At 32.5% G+C, this 21692-nt stretch overlaps 1 protein-coding gene across 5 annotated transcripts in view; it reads right to left on the bottom strand.

Annotated features, from left to right (window-relative positions):
• Positions 1 to 21692, bottom strand: part of Stxbp5l (syntaxin binding protein 5L) — a 391328-nt gene that overhangs the window by 172522 nt on the left and 197114 nt on the right. For all 5 annotated transcript variants that reach the window (XM_074073244.1, XM_074073245.1, XM_074073246.1 and 2 more), the window contains 2 exons: positions 12569 to 12652; positions 7299 to 7422 (listed from right to left, as the gene is read on the bottom strand). In XM_074073244.1, the coding sequence (XP_073929345.1) occupies positions 7299 to 7422; positions 12569 to 12652 (208 nt within the window). The remainder of the gene's footprint in view (positions 1 to 7298; positions 7423 to 12568; positions 12653 to 21692) is intronic.

The following is a 21692-nucleotide window of genomic DNA, read 5'->3' as shown; positions in this document are numbered from 1 at the left end:
AACTGGAAAAAAAAAAAAGAAGGCAAAAAAAGTATTTCCAGATAAACAAGAACTAAGAGAATGTACTCCAAACAGGACAATCTTGCCAAATGTGCTAAAGTAAGCTCTCCAGGCTGAAAGAAAATCATCACAGGTGGTGATTAGAATTCATAAAAAGCAGAGTACAGAATATTGACAAATTTTTTTTCCTTGGGAGTTATAATTTCACCCAAGTTCTCAACTCCATTAGCTGAACTGTAAAAAATATGCTCTTAAGTTTGTTTATTTTTTGAAGCTACTGGCATTTGAAGTCAGAGACTTGGGTTTGGGCTTGAGCTTGGGCTTGCTAGGACTCTTAAGACATACCCTACCCACCCAAGCTCTTTTTGCCTTTTGTAGTTTACTTTTCAAATAAGGTCTTGAGTTTTTGCCTGGGCTGGCTTGGGGTGGTGATCCTCCTACCTCCACCTCCCAGAAATAGGTAGGATTACAGGCAAGCACTCTGATGTCCAGCTGCTTTAGAGATTTTTAATTCCTCAATTTCAAGGGGTGATTTGTCCCATATAATTTATTTTATATTTTCTTTCTTCTCTACTGATTAAGTTACCTAAAGATAATGTCTCCTTTGTTTTATTATTTCAACTTACTTTCTTTTATTATTTCAGCCTACTTTCTTTATTGGTTCATTGATTTTTGGGGATTTAGTTTTTTGAACTCCCTGTATATTCTGGTTATCAGTCCTTTGTCTGATGTATAGCTAGCAAGATTTTCTCCCATTCTGTGGGTAGCCTCTTTAATTTAGAGACCATTTCTTTTGTTGTGCAGAAGCTATTTAATTTCTTGTAGTCCCATTTGTCCACCCTTTCTCTTAATTGTTGGGCCACTTGAGTTCTACTGAGGAAGTCCTTACCTGTACCTGTGGCTTCCAGAGTATTCCTTGCTCTTTCCTGTACTAACTTCAGGTCTGATATTAAGGTCCTTCATCCACTTTCAGTTGATACTAGTGCAGGGTGACAGGCATGGATCTAGTTTCAGGTTTCTGCAGGCAGGTAACCACTTTTCCCAGCAACATCTGTTGAAGAGGCTGTCTTTTCTCCATCATATGTTTTTGGCGCCTTTGTCAAAAATAAGGTGGGCAAAGCCATGTGGATTCATATCCGGGTCCTCTATTCTGTTCCACTGGTTTTCATATCTGTTTTTGTGCCAGTACCACACTGTTTTTATTGCTATGGATCTGTAATATAATTTGAAGTCAGGTATTGTGATACCTCCAGCATTGCTCTTTTTACTGAGTATTGCCTTGGCTATTTGTGGTCTTTTGTGTTTCCAAATGAATTTTAGGGTAGATTTTTCGATCTCTGTGATGAATGTCATTGGGATTTTGATGGGAATTGCACTGAACATATAGATTGCTTTTGGTAGTATAGCCATTTTACTATGTTGAGCTTATTAATCCATGAGCACAGGTGATCTTTCCACCTTCTGTAGTCTTCCTCATTCTCTTTCTTCAGAGGTTTGTAGTTCTCCTTGAAGAGGTCATTCACATCCTTTGTTAAGTTTACTCCTAGGTATTTGACTTTTTTTTAGGCTATTGTAAATGGAATTGTTTTCCTATATTTTTTCTCAATTTGTTGATTGTTGGTGTACAGAAAAGCTAATGATTTTTGTAAGTTGATTTTGTATCCTGCCACATTGCTGAAGCTGTTTATGGTGTGTAATAGTTTTAGGGTAGAGTTTTTTGGGTCTTTGATGTATAGTATCATGTTGTCTGCAAATAGGGACACTGACAGTTTCTTCACCTATTTGTGTTCCTTTTATTTCTTCTTCTTGCCTTATTGTTCTGGCTAGGAATTCCAGGGCTATGTTGAATAGGAGTGGGGAGAGTAGACACCCTTGTCTCATTCCTAATTTCAAGGGAAATGGTTTCAGTTTTTCTCTACTAAGTATGATGTTGGCTATAGGTTTGTCATATACAGCCTTTATAATGTACATTCCTTCTATTCCTAGTTTTCTTAGAGCTTTTATCATGAAGTGGTATTAAATCTTATCAAAAGCTTTTTCTGCATCTGTTGAGATGATCAAGTGGTTTTTGTCTTTCCTTCTGTTAATGTGCTGTATTACATTTATAGATTTGCGTATGTTAAACCACTCCTACATCCCTGGGATAAAGCCAACTTGGTCATGGTGAATGATCTTTCTGATATGTTTCTGGATTCAGTTTGCCGTTATTTTATTGAGGATTTTTACATCAATGCATTAAGGAGATTGGCCTATAGTTCTCCTTTTTGGATGTGTCTTTGTCTGGTTTTGGGATGAGTGTAATACTGGCTTCATAGAATGAATTAAGCAGTATTCCTTCCCTTTTTTATTTCATAGAAAAGTTTAAGGAGAGTTGGTATTAATTCTTCTTTAAAGGTCTGATAATATTCAGCAGAGAAAACATGGAATTACATTGAAATGGTAAACATTACATGTGTATTTCACCATAATTGAAAAAGCAGCCAGGCCTAGTTGCTCATACCTATAATCCCAGAAGTTGATAGGCAGAAGCAGGAGGATCAGGAATTTGAGGCCAGCTGGGCTACATAATGAGACACTGTCTCAAGAACACAAAACAAAAACCAATAAAACAAAAAACCCAACAACTACATTTCCTTTTAAGTCTGCCATTGCTAATAAACTCAGCTTCAAAGTCTATCTTTTCAGAATAGAATATTTTGATTTGTAGTAAAATAATTAAATGTGTCTACATAAAGTTTTCTATTTTAGGAGACACAGTGGCTAAGGAAGAGGGGGCAACAAAATATGAAGTATATACAACATAATTGCCACAATATACAAATTATGTCTAAGGCATAATCAAAACTATTAATGTGTGAAGAAGCAGAAAAATTCAAGTTATTCTTGTGAACAGAGGTCAACTTCAAAGTAAAACACATGTTGGTATTAACAGAGAAAGGTTTAAAGTAGCTATTATAACTAAATTAAATGCTTAAAGAAAAGTAAAATGCTCCAAATGAATGAAACAAAGGAAATAACAGAGAAATAGAAAATACAAAAAAGTATCAAAAAAGAAAAATTAGGCAAAAATTTAAAACTATCTTATAGGGCTCATAGAAGAATGAAGAGGAAAAGAATAGTTAAATTGATGATGGATCAGTGGGAATCATTGAATCTGAAATTCAGAAAATAGATTGACAAAACAAACAAATAAGTAAAGGAAAGTTCAGATGTATGTGTCATAACACCAAAAATACTAACAAGTGACTCAGATCCCAGAGGGGGAATGAGACACAAAAACATATTTGAAGATAAATGGCTGAAAAGTCCCCAATTTCTATACTTTCCAATCTTGTGGAAGATATAAATTTATAGATTTGAGAAGCCTGGTAGAACCCTTATCAGAACAAAAGAAACCAGACTAGGCATAACATTTACATTGCAGAAAAAAATATATAAAAATTTGTTTGAAAACAAATGAAGAAAAAAATTTCTACAGAGGAAGCAAAGTTCACACCACTAAAAAGTCTTCATTCAGAATACATGGAACCTTGAGAAAGGTGGAAACATTGATAAAGCATTTGCCAAATTAAAAATACATGCATGCACACACACGTGCACATACACTGTCAGTTCAGAAATTTAAATCTAGCAAAAGAAGCCTTCAAGAATGAAGGGATGGCTGGATGTGGTGGCTTGAGCCTGTAATGTTAGTTAATTGGAAGGCAGAGATCAGAAGGATTACAGTTCAAGGTCAGCCTGGGCAAATGTTGAAGAGACACCATGTCAAGCAATGGCTAGGTGCTGTCACTTGCACCTGCTATCCTACTATTCAGGGAAGGAGAAGTAGAAATGCTGTTTGAACCAGTCCAGGCGTAAAGTGCAACCCTATCTCAAAATAATCAAAGCAGTATGTATGTATGGAATTACCACAATGAAATACCCTTGTATTACTAATGCATGCTAATTCAAAAATAAAATACAATTTAAAAAATAACCAAAGCAAAAATGGCTGGCAGCATAGTTCAATTGGTTGGGTACCTGCTTAGCAAGCCCCAAGGCTCTGAGTTCAACCTCTAGTACCTCAAAAAAAAAATAAAAAAATTAAAAAATACAAGATAGTTTCAGATTAAGGAAGCTAAGTGAATTCATTTCTAGCAGATCTACATGAAATGCTAAATAATTTTCAGGAACAAATAAAAATGATAATGAAAATACAAACAACTTTTCCTCTATAAAAATATATGTGACTATTTAAAAGCAAATATTATAACAATATATTTGGGTATAATGTATAATAGTTGTAGTATAAGGGACAGTGGGTGAAGATAAATAGATCTACATGGTTATAAAACTTCTATACTTCATGTGAAGTGTTACAATATTATCTGTACCATACTTTGAATAGTTAAGGAAGTATACTGCAATCTCTTGGAGTATCAATAAAAAAGTGAAGATAAAATGCCTATGCATAAACTAAAATGGAATTTAAAAGGAGATGTTCAAAAACCTAAAAAAACACAGAAAGGAGAAAAGAGAAACAGAATATGGTAAGACAAACAGAAAATAATAAAGCAGTAGGCATAAATTCAGCCTAATCAGTAATTGCATTTAATATTGATATACTCAACATTGCAACAGTAAGACTGAATTAAAAGGTAAGCCCCAATACATGCTTTTTTATAGGATACCTAATAGATACCTAATAATAGGGTCTCAAAGTACATGAAGCGCAAAAGAGAAGAAATCAAGTTAGAAATAGGCAATTCTATAATGTTGGAAAAATTTAATGCCATTATCTCAGCAATTTGTAACATTAGACAAATATTAGTAAAATCATAAAGAATCTGATAAATGTCATCAACCACTTTTAATTAATGTTTAAAGTACAAAGAAGAAATGAATCAAATTATAAAGGAAAATCATTATAGAAATTTTAACTCACTTATCTTACAATTTAAATATCAAAGTAAAAATTAGCAAAAATTTAAAATTACAATTTCAAATTCAACTTTTATGTGACAGGAAATGTACATTCTTCTCAAGCACACTTATACTGTTATAGGAAATGCCTGGGCACTAATTATAAAACAAATCTCACTTTTGTAGAATTAGTATGATATCACACTCTCTGACTACAATTATAATCCATAATTTCTTAAGTTGAGAAATTTGAAAGTATATATCAGAGTAATTCCTACATCAAAGGAGAAATATAATAGGAATTAGATAAATACCTCAAATGGAATATTAATGAAAACTATATACCATTATTGAAATCATATATAAATACTAATAAGACACAGATAAAATAGCACTTAGCGAAAGATTTTATTCTACTAGAAAACAAAAAGTAACAAAATACACTCAAAGATTATAGATAAATATGATAAAGGATAGTTCTGTCAAAATCTGCTTAACTATGTCATGGTGAGACAGCATAAATTTAATATAATTTAAATGTAATGAAAGACTAGATGGTAATGTTCTCAATAGAATTTTACCTGCATCAACAGAACAGCAGAATTGTAGAAAACAACCCAAAAATATGAAACATGAATATTATGGTAAGCATATGAAAGTGTCAAATGTTCAATCAAGCCAAAAAGAGTAAAAATGAATTTTGATATTATAATGAAGTAACTATAAAATTTATCAATGAATCATATTACACTTTTACATATAAAAGATAGGAGAATATGGGGAGACGGGGATAAAGGGAGTGTGGGGAACCTAGCATAGAAGCAACTACTTCATCCTGACTTACATGTATAGCAAATATGTCCAAGGTTTCCATAGTGGCAATCTCTAAACAAAGCATTTCTAAGTAAGCACATAAATTTAACATCTAAGTAAAGAAGTTAGGCTAAATGTTGCAATAATTTAATCCTTTATAGATGGAGCATGTGATTGTGGCTTTAAAAAATGGCAGACCATATAGACCCAATATAAACACAAGAAATATTGTGAAAAACAGGTCATGCTAAGAGGAGGTCACTAATGAGAGAAGGATGGCAAAAGAAGGAAGTTAACAAGGTGAATATAGTTAATATACTTCCTATACAAGAATGAATATAGAATTTTTAAACCTGTTGAAATCACCAAGGTAAAAAGGAGAAAAATAGAGGAAATGAAAAAATTTGGGTTATAATACAGATATACACAGAAATGTCACAGGAAACTCCCTGTATAGCTATTTAAACAAACAAAAAGTGTCATTTTATTTTTTACAAAAACAGAACAGGAGGGCAGAACAGGTCTTGCCTGGGGGGGTTGGTACCAGTGAGAGGGAGGAGGATATAGGGAGAGAGTGTAGGAGGGTGAAGATGGTGCAAATATTGTGTATACAAGTACACAGATGGAAAAATGAGATCTGTGGAAACTATTCCATGAATGGTGGAGAAGGGATAAAGGAGAATGATGGAGGGGTGAATCCAACTATGATATATTGTAAGAACTTTGGTAAATGTCACAATGTACAGCCAGCACAACAACAATAAATAAATAAGTTGATAGATAGATTAATAGATAGGTAGACAGATAATAGGTATATAGACAGATAGATAAAAATGGCAGACCATTCTTAAATGTGATATAACAAATGAACAGAAACTGTAAACTACAATGTATTTGATTTACTGTTAGGTTTTGATCTCTCTACTTACAAATAATGAATAGTGTGAGGTAAACATGGAATTCAGATCACCACCAATATTATCTGAAATAATTTGGTTATCTGAATTATAGATATTAATACATTTGAATTTTAAAAATTCTACTTAGGTATACAGATCCAACAAAAATTTTCATTTAGGAGTAAATCCTCCTTTTAATATGGTAGTTAATAAGATGAATAAAACTGACAATTATATTCACAATCCTCATAATTTTGTGGAATCATGAGAGCAACGGTATTTAAGTGCAAGAATGTAGAAAAAATATAATACAAAGTAATACAGGAATTAGGTCTGAAAGTCAGCTATATATACAGTACCATTCTTTCTCTTGCTTCTCAACCTCTGAAATTGTTCTAACTTCCTATAACATATCTTCTAACTCAAATATATCAGTCATTCATTATCCATTTTTGGTCAGGAGAATCTTTATTAAGTATTAAAAAATAGGGAGGTAGGTTGGCAGAAAGAAGGAAGTAAAGCTGGAGGCATAATATAGGGATCTTAGAAAGTATAAAGAGATATTCAGGACCAGAAACAATGATCTATTATTACCTTTTTCTACAAAACACATTAATACCACCACTTTTATTTTAGCTCAAAGTACTGTACCTATAGATATTCTTTTGAAAGTGTATATCTTACCATGTGGAATAGTGGTCTGGAAAGGGCGACTTGGGCTTTTCAGATTCCATAAAGTCAAGCTACCATCTGAATGGCTGCACATGAACTGTTTGCCCTCATGATGCCAATCAATTGAATGAATAGCCTAATAAAATAACAAAAAAAGTGTAGGGTAGATATGTTATGTCATTATATATTCCCAAAGAAAAATATTCCGACATAACATCATTATGCTGGTACCATATTTTTTCTGACCTAGACCAGACAATCTTTGGTTCAATCCTCTGTAGATTTATGAAAGGCTACTAAAACATATCCTTAGATGAAGAAAAGTAAATTTCCTAAGATCATAAGATCCTAAAATATTTTATTGTAGATACTATGTCCTTCCTGTCATAGCAGTGGAGGGGGAGAATTCAAGTATGACATATTTGATACATTTTAAGAAGCTTTGTAAATATTCAAATGTACTCCATCCATCGTAATAATAATAATAATAATGATGAAAGAAAATTTATATAAGCAAAAACAAGGTTATCAGAAGATAATTTCTTGTAAGATGAAGGCTTATTTCCAATTAAAAAATAATTTAAGCAAGAACTACCATCTAAATGCATTCTATGTGCCAGACTCCATGGTATTTTATATACATTATCTCATTTAATCATACGAAATATGTTTTATTTTTCCCAATTCATATATGGTGAATAGGCCTATAGAGGTTGAGATATTTGCTCAAGCCACACAACTCAAAAGCAAGAACCCTTTAAATTCAAAACCAGCATTCTCAACCATTGCATTGCACTTCCTCAAGCATATATTATTTGACTTAAATAAATATTTAAGTTAAAAAATTTAATTAAAAAGTTGTTTTTTAAGTCTACTTCGAAGTGCTAAGTTAGATAAGATTCAAAAGTAATTATAACATTTTCTTTAATTGTTGTATTCCCAGTGATGGCGTAGTATCTAGCATAAAGCAGGTTTTTAAGAAATATCTATTGAATGGATAAGTAATTAATGATGCACACATTTCCAGTCTCAATATTTTTTTTTGCAGTACTGGGGCTTGAATTCAGGACCTATACCTTGAGCCATTCCACCAGCCTTTTTTTTTTTATGGTATTCTTCGAGATAGGGTCTCGTGAACTATTTTCCCAGGCTGGCTTCTAACCATGATCCTCCTGATTTCTGTCTCCTGCGTAGCTAGGATTACAGGTGTGAGCCACAAATGTCCAGCATCAATATTTTTGCCAAATCAATAAATTACCAGAATCTGGATAATGTACTAAGTGTAGTAGACAAAAGCAGGGCAAATGTATACATCTTTTCCTAATGAAACTTAAAGGGAAGAGCAATATAAATCAACATTAATCATATTGTTTAGAACTTTCAACACATGTACACATACACATATAGCTGATTTACAGATGTTACATATATACATATGTATAACATATACATGTTATATATATATATATATATATATATATATATATATATATACATACATATATATGTGTGTATATGAAAAATTCTAGCCAATAAGTATTATTAGACCTCCAGATAACTGATGACTAATCATTAAATACATTATAAAAGGGAACAAAATATAAGCTGTGCCTCAAAAGACAAATAAGATTTGATTGAATGGAAAAGATGACATGAAATGCTAGGCTTGCTTTTTCTTTTACCCTGGCCTTCATTACCATGCAGAGGAGACTTATTTGCCAGTCTCAGCAGGGCAGTTAGAGAGAAGACACTCTGTATCGCCTTTTTTGCTTATTTCTTTTCCCTTCTGTAGGTGGTTCAAGGGAAATGCCACTTGTTTTGCCTCCCCTACATGTTAACTTTGATGAACCTCAGTTGATTTAAAATTCTTTGCCACCAAAGGTGGAGGTAAAGAGATCAATCCTAAACCTTCATCCTATCCCAGTGAATTTCTATTCACTGGAGAGGACAGATAAAAAAAACTGTAGCAACAAAAAAGTCAAGCTAAGTACTATAAATGAAGTATATTTATAGTAAGAAGTATAAATATGTAAAATCAACTCTTTATTAAAGATAAAGAGGTCAAAAGTACATTAATTGAGGTGGTATTTGAACTGACTTGGTAGATATCCTGTTTTCATTTATTTAATTACACCCCACTGTTTTCTTTAAAAAAAAAAAAAAGACTTTAAGGGCTCACTAAAAATGAAATATAATAGAACCAACCAAGAAGAAAAATTTTAGAATAACTGAATTTGAAAGATAAAACACTGGTTTATATTTGGTAACTCGGCGGCTGTGAGTGTGTCATGAAAATGGAAAAAAAAACAAAACACCAAAAGCTAGATAACAATCTGACAAAAGGAAATACAGCTCTTCATGAATTCATTAGAACATTTACCTTATGCAAATTCTGAAAGATTTCTCTGTGCAAGATCATTTAAGAAATATTGATGTAAGGCTGGTGGAGTGGCTCAAGGCTCTGAGTTCAACCCCACCATACCACTAATCTCCTCTCCTTCGAAAAAAAAAAGCAGAAAAAAACAAAACACAAAACAAAACAAAAAACCCATTGATATTATGAAACAAAAATGTCACTGCTAATGTGGAAGTATTCTTTCATAGCTAATTATTTCTGAAAATGATCTTGTACTTCCAAAACAAAAATTTAAATGTCAATGAATATTCATCATGGGGCTAACTAGCTAGTCCAAGTAGCTTTACAATATCAAAGGAGCTAATAGGATTTTGATATACTGAACAGGCAAGAAGGGAGCTTATAATAAGAAATTAATAAGTACAAAAGCTTGGAGGTAAGAAATAAATGGTATGTTTAGGAAATTGTGAGTTATGTCTGAAATGTGGGGAGTATGCAGAAGGATGCAGTAAATTAAAAAGAAAAATCTCACATCAGGGAATATGGACTTTGTTTACAATTGGGAGTCATTCAAAGGTTCTCAAGTAGAGAATCACATGCTCAGGCTATGTTTTAAAACAAGAATCTTGTTATTTAGGTGTATACTGAAAGGTAAGATACTAGAAGAATGATAAACTAAAAGATTCCTATAATCCAGGTTTTAAAAAAAAATAAATTAACACATTGTATGTAGAAATTCTGTAAAGGTAATATTAGAAACGATGGGAGAATATACGAATGTAAATATAAATTGGAGGAGAGATGAAAAAGTAAAGACATATTAGCCTGAAAAGGATCTATAATTTTTATTTATTTATTTTTGAGATTGGTCTCACTATATATAGTCCAGGCCAGTCTCAAACTCCTAAGCTTAAATGATCCTCTCGCCTCAGCCTCCCAAGGAGCTAGGCATCCAGCTTGCATATCTATATGCATCACTGCATCCAGCTTGAATAGCTATAATTTAAAGGAGAGCTATGGGAGAAATCAGTGATGGAGGGAAAAAACATGATAAATGAGAATGCAAAGAAACAATTTTAAGAAGGGTTGGAGGTATAATGAGGAACTTAAAGACTAATGAGCCACTGGGTATAGCAGCATTGAGGAAAGCATTGGTAGCTTATGAGAGAACATTTTAGATAAGTATTAAAAACAGATTCTAGATATGAGAGGTAAAGTTCTGGTGAAAGTTTGAAAATCTCTGCAGTAAAATGAAGTATATGATTACCTATTAAAATGATGGACATACAAATATGCACTGAAGTAGACAAACACTTGATAGATTTATATACATATATCCAGTAAATATGCAAAATAAATTCTATATATAAATTAGGTATACTATTGTACTCCACTAACATAGGCTGTCACTAATATTTATTTAAAAATTCCAATGAAAAATTATTTTACTCACTTTTTTAGGTTGGAAAAATTCCTTTCATACTTTTTAGCCCAGAGGAAAACTAGCTATTTCAGCATTTTTCTCTATGTTCCCTTTTTGGTTGGTCTACTCTAAATGCAATTGGCTAGATGTTCATACAGCATTTGGACTTTTAGATGACTGTTAGTCTTGAGAGAAAAAGAACAATATCCATACTCACCTTTATTCTGTGGATTTTAAATGATAACAAAACCCTAGCTTAGCTCCTTAGAATCTTTTTCTCTTATGATTCAAGAAACCCTAGAAGTTGATGTGAAGAACATATTTGTATGACATTTGCCAGGTTATTTGTCATGAATTATGACCAAATTATTCAGGTGTATCATTTACTTCTAAACTCTTTACCACTATAACTGTCTCACATAAACCATAAAAATCTTAGTTTGAGAGAACTGCTAAGAAATGAATTGTGGAGTTTATAAGGTAGGTTAAAGCCTTATGTCTTTATAAGACATCAAAACTTTAATAACTTTAACTGTTATGAGGGGATGAGAAAGAACATGCAAAGTATCCTAGAGTGACTACAGGGTCATTAGGCAACATTTTTTATTCCTCTAGTGATAAAATGAGGAAGAGCTCTTCTAAACGAAATGAGTGTAGAGTTCTTTTTATTTATTTCCATACTGCCTTAAATTATTTAACACTCTACTGATATATAGGTGGACTGGATATTACTAGACACAGATTTTTTTACTTGTATTTTCCTCCTTTCTCTCTCTACTACTACCATTTTTCAAATTTAATTGCCTTCATTTTTCCATAGCTACAAGAAGTAACTCCCCTTTTCACCTTTCACCCCAGTTCTGCTGAAGGGAGAAATAATTAATGGCCAGGAATCAATCACTGAACTAATGGTGTCAACTGGGAGGCTACTCCTTGATAAATAGGAGTTTGTTCCTTCTGTTAAGGGAAAATCTAATAAAGGCTCAATTATATACAATAAAATTTACATCAAGAACTTATTGTCACTTATTAAGTGTTACTATTCATAAAACCTCTCTTTATTCTATGAAGGCAAGTATTAGAAGAAAAGGCTTTTCAAACTGTCTTAAACTTTTAGCCACAGGAAATGAATTTTCTAAGGAAGGAATGAACAGTGTTTTTAGAGACCTTAAGAGCAATGAGCAAGATATAAGCATGGAACCTAGACGAAACAAAAGGAATTAAGACAAAATTGGGGACACAGCATGGGTGACAGGAACCAAAATATATAAGTTGCACAAGGGAAGAAGGAGACAAAAGCTGGCAGTCAAGGTGGAATTCCCATTCAGAAAAATAATTCAGAGTTGAAATTTGTGCAAATACAAAAGACCATGTGAGACACTGAGACAGAACCAGGTAGATTTCCAATGATAAAAATATTTGTAAAGTACAAAGCTTAAGAGTAAAAAAGAGGCACAAAGTCACAAAATTCCTTTCAAATATTTTTCAGTAGAAATCACTTACCTCATCATAGTAAAGTCTCAGTTCTGCTCGTTTAGATTTCAAGTCCCAGAATACTACAGTACCATTTTCATAACCTATTAACAGCTGGAAAACATTAAAATAATAATTTTCTTAACTCTGACATTAATTTGAACTAGATTCAAAAAAGAATAATGTTAATAAAAATACAACATAACTGTCTTTAAAATACCAAATTTTCTAAAACTTTAATATGTTTAACACATTTTAAAACTTTTTTTACCAGAAAGAAATTTTTATGTGTCAATTAAAAAATTTTAAGTGGTGAATAAGCTTTACTTCAATACGCACATTTATCAATGAGCTCATTTTTTTTTTAACTCAAGGCTTTGTGCTTGCTAGGCATACCTCAAGCCCCACTATACCACATTCTAAAGAATGAGGAAACATGTAAATATGTATGACACAATATAAACATAAGTATGAAAACTGAATATAAAAAGAGATAAAAGACGAAGATTAAAAAAAGATGAAATGGGATGTCTAAGCAACTATTACTATTCCATTTGTTCCTAAGCAACTGACAAATATGGCCAAAAATTTGGCTTTCAATTTCCTCATATCAAGTCCTAATTATTTGGCTGAAGTGACTTTTAAACTAATGACTTATGAACCCTCAGAAGTTCACAAAGTTCTTCCAGTACTTCACATCTTTAACAATGGCTGATATTTGTTTTTAGGTCCATAAATAAGGTAATTTAAAAAATAGTTTTCTTAAAATAGAAAATTTTGAGGACAGGTAAAAATTTGAACATTAGGTCATTAAAGTAATGGATAGTTGTTTTTAAGCAATAGCATACTTAAATGTTTATGACACCACACACAATAATTTTAAAGTTGATTTGACATAAATTTTGAGCTTCTTAACATGACAACAAAGTAAATGATCTGCTAAATTCAGAAAGGTCAAAATAAAATATATAGTTAAATAATATTCTTTAAAACAACTCACATAAAGTCATATGTACTGTACTAATTTATATTTTAAGTTCAAATTAATTCTTCTTACATATCAGGCAAAATTATCAACAATAAGATCAATTTCTATTGAGTATATGAGACTATGGGGAACTGAGGTTTGTTGGTCTAAGTAGTTCAGGAAATTTCACTCAAGCAAGAAAATGAATAATATAACCATTCCAAATTTGAGCCACAAGATGTAGTAGTCTTGTTTTAAAATACTCTCATATTTTTTCAAAGTAAATATCTGAAGGATAAAAGTTGCTTTGTATATAAAATATTTAAGTAATAGCCCCAGAAAGTGATAAAATATAAACAATCTAGCATCAAAACTTTGTAAGTTGTTGAGATAAATATATAAGATTATAACGCAGAAAATATGACATTAAAATCACTTAGACGAGGAAAAGAAAAGCATTTCCTGATATCCAGGAGACATCAGACAAAGTCATTCTGTAACCATGAAGGACTATGACAAAAACAAGACCACTATGCAATCATATCTGACCACAAAAAAAATTTACAATGTGCAAGCTACAAATCATGTATATGTATATGCATATATAACATATGAAATGATTTTTGAAAAAAATGTCTCTTACAATAGAACAAAAGTGCCATAAAGGCAAAGAAGTAGGGTGACTTGTTCATTATTATATCATCAGGATCTGGACCTGTGTCTGAAGAAAATAGCTATTTGATAAATATTATTAAATTCCAAATAAGCAAAACTGTGTTAACACAGTGAAGCAAAATCAGAACTCATTGATATGTATATTTTGTAAACTAAAACAAAAATCTCTAAATAGTTAATAAGCAAGAAGAAATCATCAGAAACTGAAAGAACTGAACAAAAATATCTTACTTTGAAACTTGTGAGACACAAATGAATCTAAGTTGGGATAGATTTATAGTTTGTAAGTACATGTTAAAAGAGGGAAAAATTAAAAATGATTCATGATTTAAGCATTTGATTATTAAAAGTCAAAAAAAACTTCAGAAAGAAAAAATAATGAGATATCCAATCCAAGAACAAAGGATGCCTTTCATTTATTCAAGTACACTTTCATATGTTTTAGGAAGTAAGTCCAACTACAGAAATTATACCCTTAAAAACAGATAATGAAAAAAAGAGACCATATAAAGTAGCAGCAAGGGTAAAATAATAGGAATAATGTTAGCCAGAAAATCGATTATGTAGAAACTTTGAAACTTCCTAAAAGATGAGATAGTATACTTGAATAAATGAAAACCATCCTTCACTCTTGGATTAGATATATCACTATTTTTTCTTTCTGAATTTTATTTTTTTGACTTTTAAAAGTCAAATGCTTAATTAATATTATTGATTAAAATTTTCATAACTTTGAGTAAGTTAACAAAGTTCAGATTTATGAAGTTTTCTTTCTTTTCCTAAAAACCAAGAGACTTTACTTATCATCAGGGGAAGGTGAATTTTATTGAATGCTTCTAAAATATCTAGGTTATTGTCATTTCCCCCTTATTTCTTTTATTATGTGAATTGTGTTGATTTTTAAAAGGTAGAACCAACTAAATTCTTAGCATGAAAATAACTGGTTGTAATCCTTTGTACCTTCTCATTATTATTTATTTATTTATTTTTGGGACAAGATCTTGTTATGTAGCCTACACTGGCCTGAAACTCATGATCCTCCTGCCTCAACCTCCCAAGTGCTGGATGACAATGTAGTTTTGATTTGCATGTGCCTGATGGCTAAAGATGTTAAACATTTTTTCATGTATTTTTTTGCCATCTGTATTTTTCATTTGAAATTTTTCCGTTCAGTTCTTTAGTCAATTTAGTCATTGGGTCATTTGCTCTTTTGTTTTTTTAATTTTTTGGACTCTGAATATTCTGAATATTAATGCTCTGTTCAATGAATAACTGGCAAAGATTTTCTTTTATTCTGTAGGTGGTGTTTCATTCAGCTATTTCCTCTGCTGTATAGAGGTTTTTAATTTGATGCAATATCATTTCAATTATTGTTATTTCCTGAGCTATTTACAAAGCCCTTACTATCTTGAAGTATTTCCTCTGTTTTTCTCTAGGAGTTTCAAAGTTTAAGGTCTTATATATACTTGTGCTCATTTTTATAGAGTGAGAGACAGGCATCCAGTTTCAATCTTCTGTAGGTGAATATCCGGTTTTCCCAGCATCACTTATTAAAGAGGCTGTCTTTTCTCCAAAGAATGTTTTTGGCACCTTTGTCAAAAATCAAATAGGTGTAGCTGTATGAATTTATTTCTGGAGATATTATTCTATTCCATTGGTTTAGAGATGTCTGTTTTGTGCCAGCATCATACTTTTTTTTTTTTTGCAATGACTGTAGTGGAGTTAAGATTAGGTACTATGATACCTGAAGCCCTGCTCCTTCTGCTCAGGATTGCTTTGGCTGTCCTGGGTCTTTTATGCTTCCATATAAATTTTAGGGTTATTTTAATCTAGCTTTGTGAATAATATCATTGGAATTTTGATGGGGATTGCACTGAATATACAGATTACATTTGATCATTTGACAGTCTTCATTATATTCTGCTGATCCATGACCATGAGGAGTCTGTGCACACTCTAGTGTCTTCCACAATTTCTTCATTGAATTATAGAGGTCTTTAACACCCTTAGTTAAGTTTATGCTTAGGTATTTTATTTCTTTTTTTGAAGATATTATGAAAGGGGTGTTTTCTTACTTTCTTTTTTCAGGGAGTTCATTATTGGTGTATAGAAAGCTGCTTATTTTATGTTGATTTTGTATCCTGCTATTGTGCAGAAAATGTTTGTCACATCAAAGAGTGTTCTGCTTGAGTCTTTAGGGTCTTTTAACTATGCAATCATAATATCTATGGAAGGAATACTTTTATTTCTTCCTTTCCTATTTATATTCCTTTAATTTCTTCCTCTTGCCTTACTGCTGTGCAAAAGATTTCAATCTCTATATTGAACAAAAGTGGAGAGGATGGCACTCTTGTCTCATTCCTCATTTTACAGGAAATGCTTTCAGTTTTTCCCCATTCAGTGTAATGTTTGCTATAGGTCTGCTATATATAACCCTTATGATGTTGAGGTAGGATCCTCCCATTCCTAATTTCTTCAGCAATTTTACTGTAAAGGGATATTGAATTTCACCAAAGTATTTTCTCCATCTGTTAAAATAATCATGTGATTTTTTTGTCCTTGACTCAATTCATGTGCTCTATTATGCTTATTGAATTGCATATGTTGAGCCATCCTTGCAATCCTGGTATGAAACCAAGTTAATCTTAGTGTATGATGTTTCTAGTGTGTTACTGAATTTGGTTTCCAAGGATTTTATTGAGAATTTTTGATGCCATGTTCATCAAGGAAATAGGTCTATAGACTTCTTTTCTGTTGACCCTTACTCATATCAGGGTAAAAGTAGCTTCACAGAATGACTTTGAGAGCATTCATTTCCTTTCTAGTTTAAAGAATAGTTTGAGAAGCATTTATTTCATCCATGGCCAAAAGTGGAATATAACACAATAAGCAAACGGCATATGAAAGAAATGGAATCTGGAGTAGCTATACTTATATTTGACATGGTAGACTTCAAGCCAAAGTCTTGGGCTTTTCTTTCTTTCCTTACTATTTTAATCTCATTGTGTGTTACTGATTTGTTTAGGGTTTCTATATCTTCACAGTCTATTTTTGGTAGGTCAGATGTGTCTAGAAATCCAGCCATTTCTATTAGGTTCTCTATTGGAGTATAATTTTTCAAAATAGCTCCTAATCATCCTCTAGATTTCAGTAGTATCTATTGTGATATCACCTTCTTCACCTCTAATTTTATTAATTTGGGTCTTCTCTTTATTTTGGTTAGTTTGACCAAGACTTTGTCAATCCAGTTCATGTTTTCAAAGAGCCAACTCTTTGTTTCTTTGATGCTTTGAATTATTATTTTGGTTTTCCTTTCATTAATTTCAGCTCTGAACTTTGTTTTTTATTTCCATCCACTAATTTTTAGGATTGGCTTTTTCTTGCTTTTTAAGACCTTGAGGTGCACTCTTAAGTTATTTATTTGAGATCTCCTTGATTTTTAATGTAGGCACTCATAGTGCTAAAACTCTTCCTTAGAACTGGCTTTGCTGTATCTCACAGATTCTTGTAAGTGCTGTTTTTATTTTCATCTGTTTCTAGAAAATTTTTCAATCCCCCCCCAATTTCTTCCATGACAGACTGCTCATTCAATAGCATATCATTCAACCTCCATGAGTTTGTGGTTTTTTCTGTGAGTTCTCATGATTTTTACTGCTAGTTTACTCCATAATTATAATCTGAAAAGATGCAAGGAATTATTTCATGATTTTTATTTGTTAAGACTTATTTTGTGGCTTAATTGTGATCTATTTTGGAGAAAATTACATGAGCTACTAAAAATAGGTATTCCAGGAATCTTTGCTCCCTTTTCTGCATGACAGCAGGAATTGTTTCTCTCTTTCTCTCCACCCTCCCCCACTGCTATCTATACTTTATCCTGTTACTAAATCCTTGCTAAAACTTTCAAAAAAATATGTATTTCATAGTTGTTGGATGTAATGTTCTATAGTTATCTGTTAAGTTCATTTAATCTATAGCACAGTTTAACTCTAAAGATTCTTTGTTAGTTTTTTGCCTGAATGAGTTGTATGACTTGTGATGACAGTGGGTATTGAAATCTCCTGTTATCATTGAATCTGGATATATCTGTCCTTTTATGTCCAGTAGCATTTATAAAATTGGATGCACTGACATTTAGTGCATATGTAATAGTTATACCTTCTTGATGAATTATCAAGAAATTGCATCATCATTAGTTATATCTTCTTGATGAATTATCAACTTTATGTTTCTAACTGGCTTGAAATCTACCTTGTAAAATTTTAAGAATACTGATTCCAGTTTCTTTTCATACTTCATTTGCTTATTATATTATAATCTACTTTTTCACTTTCAGCCATGGGTGTCTTTGCCAGGGGGAATGTTTCTTCCAGATAAAATCAATCTGACCTTGTTTTTTAATCCAATCAGCTATTCTGCATCTTTGAAATGGAGTGTTAATATCATTTAAATTTTGTAGGCTTTTAAAAATTTGAATACTATTTGTCCTTTTCTTTATCCCTTATTCATCTGTGGGGTTTGTTGGTTTACTGAGCTGAATGAGCTAGATTCTTTGCTAATTCTCATTTGTTCTTCTATTCCTCATGTGAAATTTATTCTTTCCTGAGCTCTTGGTGATTGTGACTGTCTTTCTTCCTCAAGTGTGTGTCAAATTATGTAAAGTAACTTCTAAAGTGCTAGCTTTGTGGTTGTTAATTGCTTGAGTTTGGGATTATATTGAAAGTTCTTTATTTCTTCAGTTTTAAAGATAAGTTTGCTAGATACAGTAGAGTTATCAGTTATTAATTCTAAGAGCTTAAAATATATTGTCCCATGCTTTCCTTGATTTTAGGGTTTTTGTTAAGAGGTCTGATGTAATTCTGATACTTTGCTTTTGTAAGTAAGCATCTTTTTCTTTTTCAATACATTTTTTTTTGTTCTGTACTCTTGGCATCTTAACTATAATGTGTCAGAGAGGTTTTTTTCTGGTCATGTATATTTGAGTTCTAAATGCCTTCTGTACTTGGATGTCCATATATTTTCTTACATAGTTGGGAAATTTTATGCTGTACTTTCACTGAATAGGTTTTCTATTAGTATGAATTTCAACTCCATGAATTCTTAGATTTGGTCTCTCAATCAAGTCCCAGAGTTCTTGAAAGTTGTGGTCATGATTGCTTATTTTTCTTTATTGCTACCTGAATATAATAATTCCTTGACATTGTTTTTAATAGCTGTTATTTTGGCTCTGTATGATTTAGTCTATTGGTGATGCTTTCCACCATGTTTTTTATTTCATTTGTTGAGTTTTTCATTTCCAACATTTCTAGGTTTTTTCCCACAATATGAATTTCTTTGCTGAATTTCTCATCCATGTTGCTTACCTTCTCATGTAGGTCTTGAATTGACTTTTTATTTCATTCATCAGTTTGTTTCAATCCTTTTTGATGTCACTGATTTTTTTTTTAAACTATACTTCTGAATTCTTCATGTGATATTTCAACCATTTCAGTGTTTTTGGATTCAGTTATTGAGGAGATAGGAACTTTTGGAGGAGTCAAATGGCTTTGCTTTTCATCATTTGGGTGGACACTTCTTTCCATTTTTCAATGGGGTTCTTCTAAGCGAGCAGTATACTCTTGAGGTCACTATCCCCACTACCACTCAGAGGTGAGAAAGAGGACAACACCAACAAAAATAATTTAAAAACAAAACAGATATGTAAATGTTGTAAAAAAAAAATGTTTGGAAACATCAGCTACACCCCTAACAAGGTTAGAAAAGAACAGAACAAGTATACTTGGAGGACAAACTAAGAGTTTAAAAATTAAGCTAAAAATGTTAATAATTAAGAAATAAAAAGAAGGGGGATGGGAAAGAAAAAAGGGAACAAAGATCAATATAGGAAAAAGAGAAAAAATATATGGGATGATGGTAAAAGAAATAATAGGAGAAAACAAAATAAAACAAATAAAAAGGACAAAACAATTAAAATAAAATCCCAGTCAATATTTCTTGCTGAAAAGAAAGAGGACGGAGCACCTTTGTTCCTCATCCCGAGGCACGTCATTTTACTTGGGGGGTGGTGGGGAACATTACAGGTTTAGTTTACTTGTGGGGAGGTCAGAGGGTACTGAACTTTTTTCTCTTGGAAGTCCAATTAGGTTAGATCAGAAAAGGCTGTTTGCAAACTAAGCTTTGCCCTTGCCTTCCAGTCAGGGTGTGCAACTACCCTATTACAGGACTAAATTCCTATGATTTTACATGTATAGGCCTGTCAATACAGGAAGTATAGTAGCTGTCCTCAAACTGCTCCTTCCAGTTGAGCCCAAGGACTCCCCAATTGGATGTCCCCTCATATCAGAGGCACTCTATCAATGCAGGTTTGGTGTGGGATATTTCTGAGTAGCAGCTGATTTCTACCAAATCTCTCCAGTTCTCTGAGAATACATTAAGCAGCCAGACAAAAGCTATCCATGATGTTGGGGTGAGGCACAGAGAACTGAGTGATCCTGTGTGCCCTGGCCATAGACTTTTCCATCCTAGCACTCCTCTCACCAGAGATTATACTGCAGTTCTCCCAATAATAATGATCCTCGACTTCCCTTTTTGGCACAGCATGCACTTCCCACCCAAGTAGACCTGTGTCCATGAATCTGAGTTTAAGTCACAACAGGTTTCCTGGGTCTACACTGATTGTTTGGATGGTTACTCCCTTAGATGGTACAGAAAAGGCCTCTGGGATTTGGGAAAAAAACACAGAGTCTTATGCTCTCCCCAAATATCAAAAGGTTCGACTGTAAGACTTCTAAGGTGATTCCCCATCATAGCCCCAGTAAGCAAGGAAGAAAGTGCATGGGGCCCCTTATCCAGCAGCTGTTTGTTGTGTGGGCCATAGATCTCTAACCTTAAACTATTTCTTCAGAGTACTAGCTTGTGCCTGTGGCACTTTCCAAGGACTTTCTTTTCTCTTATACTTATATTCCCACTTGGAGGGGATGTTTTCCATTCTCTACAGTTTTGCCTAGTACTTTATGCTATTGTCTATTCTTTCTTTTTACAAATTTAGCATTCAATATTTCTGGATTTCCCCTGGTCTCTGTCTACTGTTTACTATTGCCCTCCCTTGCCTTTCTATATCACTCACAGCTGATGTTTTGCTTCAAATTGGTAGAGGTGAGAGAAATGGCTTGTATTTCTCATATACCATTTTCTCCTTCTTATTCATTCTTGATCAGATTTTCCAGAGATGGATTAATTTTGTTAAGTGTTTCCAAAGAATCATCTAAATTTTTCTATTATATTTATTTCTGCTCTTGTCTTTTGAATTGAGGTTCTCTATAGAAACAAAATTAATGGGATATATTTCTGTACATACAGAAAAAGATTTATTATGAGGAATTGGCTCATGTGATTATGGAGACTGACAAATCTCAACATCTTCCTGTTGTATTGGCAACGTGGACACCAGGGAAGCTGATTGTATTCCCTTCTGATTCTGAAGATGAAAACCAGAAAAATTGATGGGGCAAT

This window comes from Castor canadensis, chromosome 5 (genome assembly GCF_047511655.1).
Source record: "Castor canadensis chromosome 5, mCasCan1.hap1v2, whole genome shotgun sequence".
NCBI classification, from domain to species: Eukaryota; Metazoa; Chordata; class Mammalia; order Rodentia; family Castoridae; genus Castor; species Castor canadensis.
This window is presented reverse-complemented; position numbering and strand designations above follow the sequence as displayed.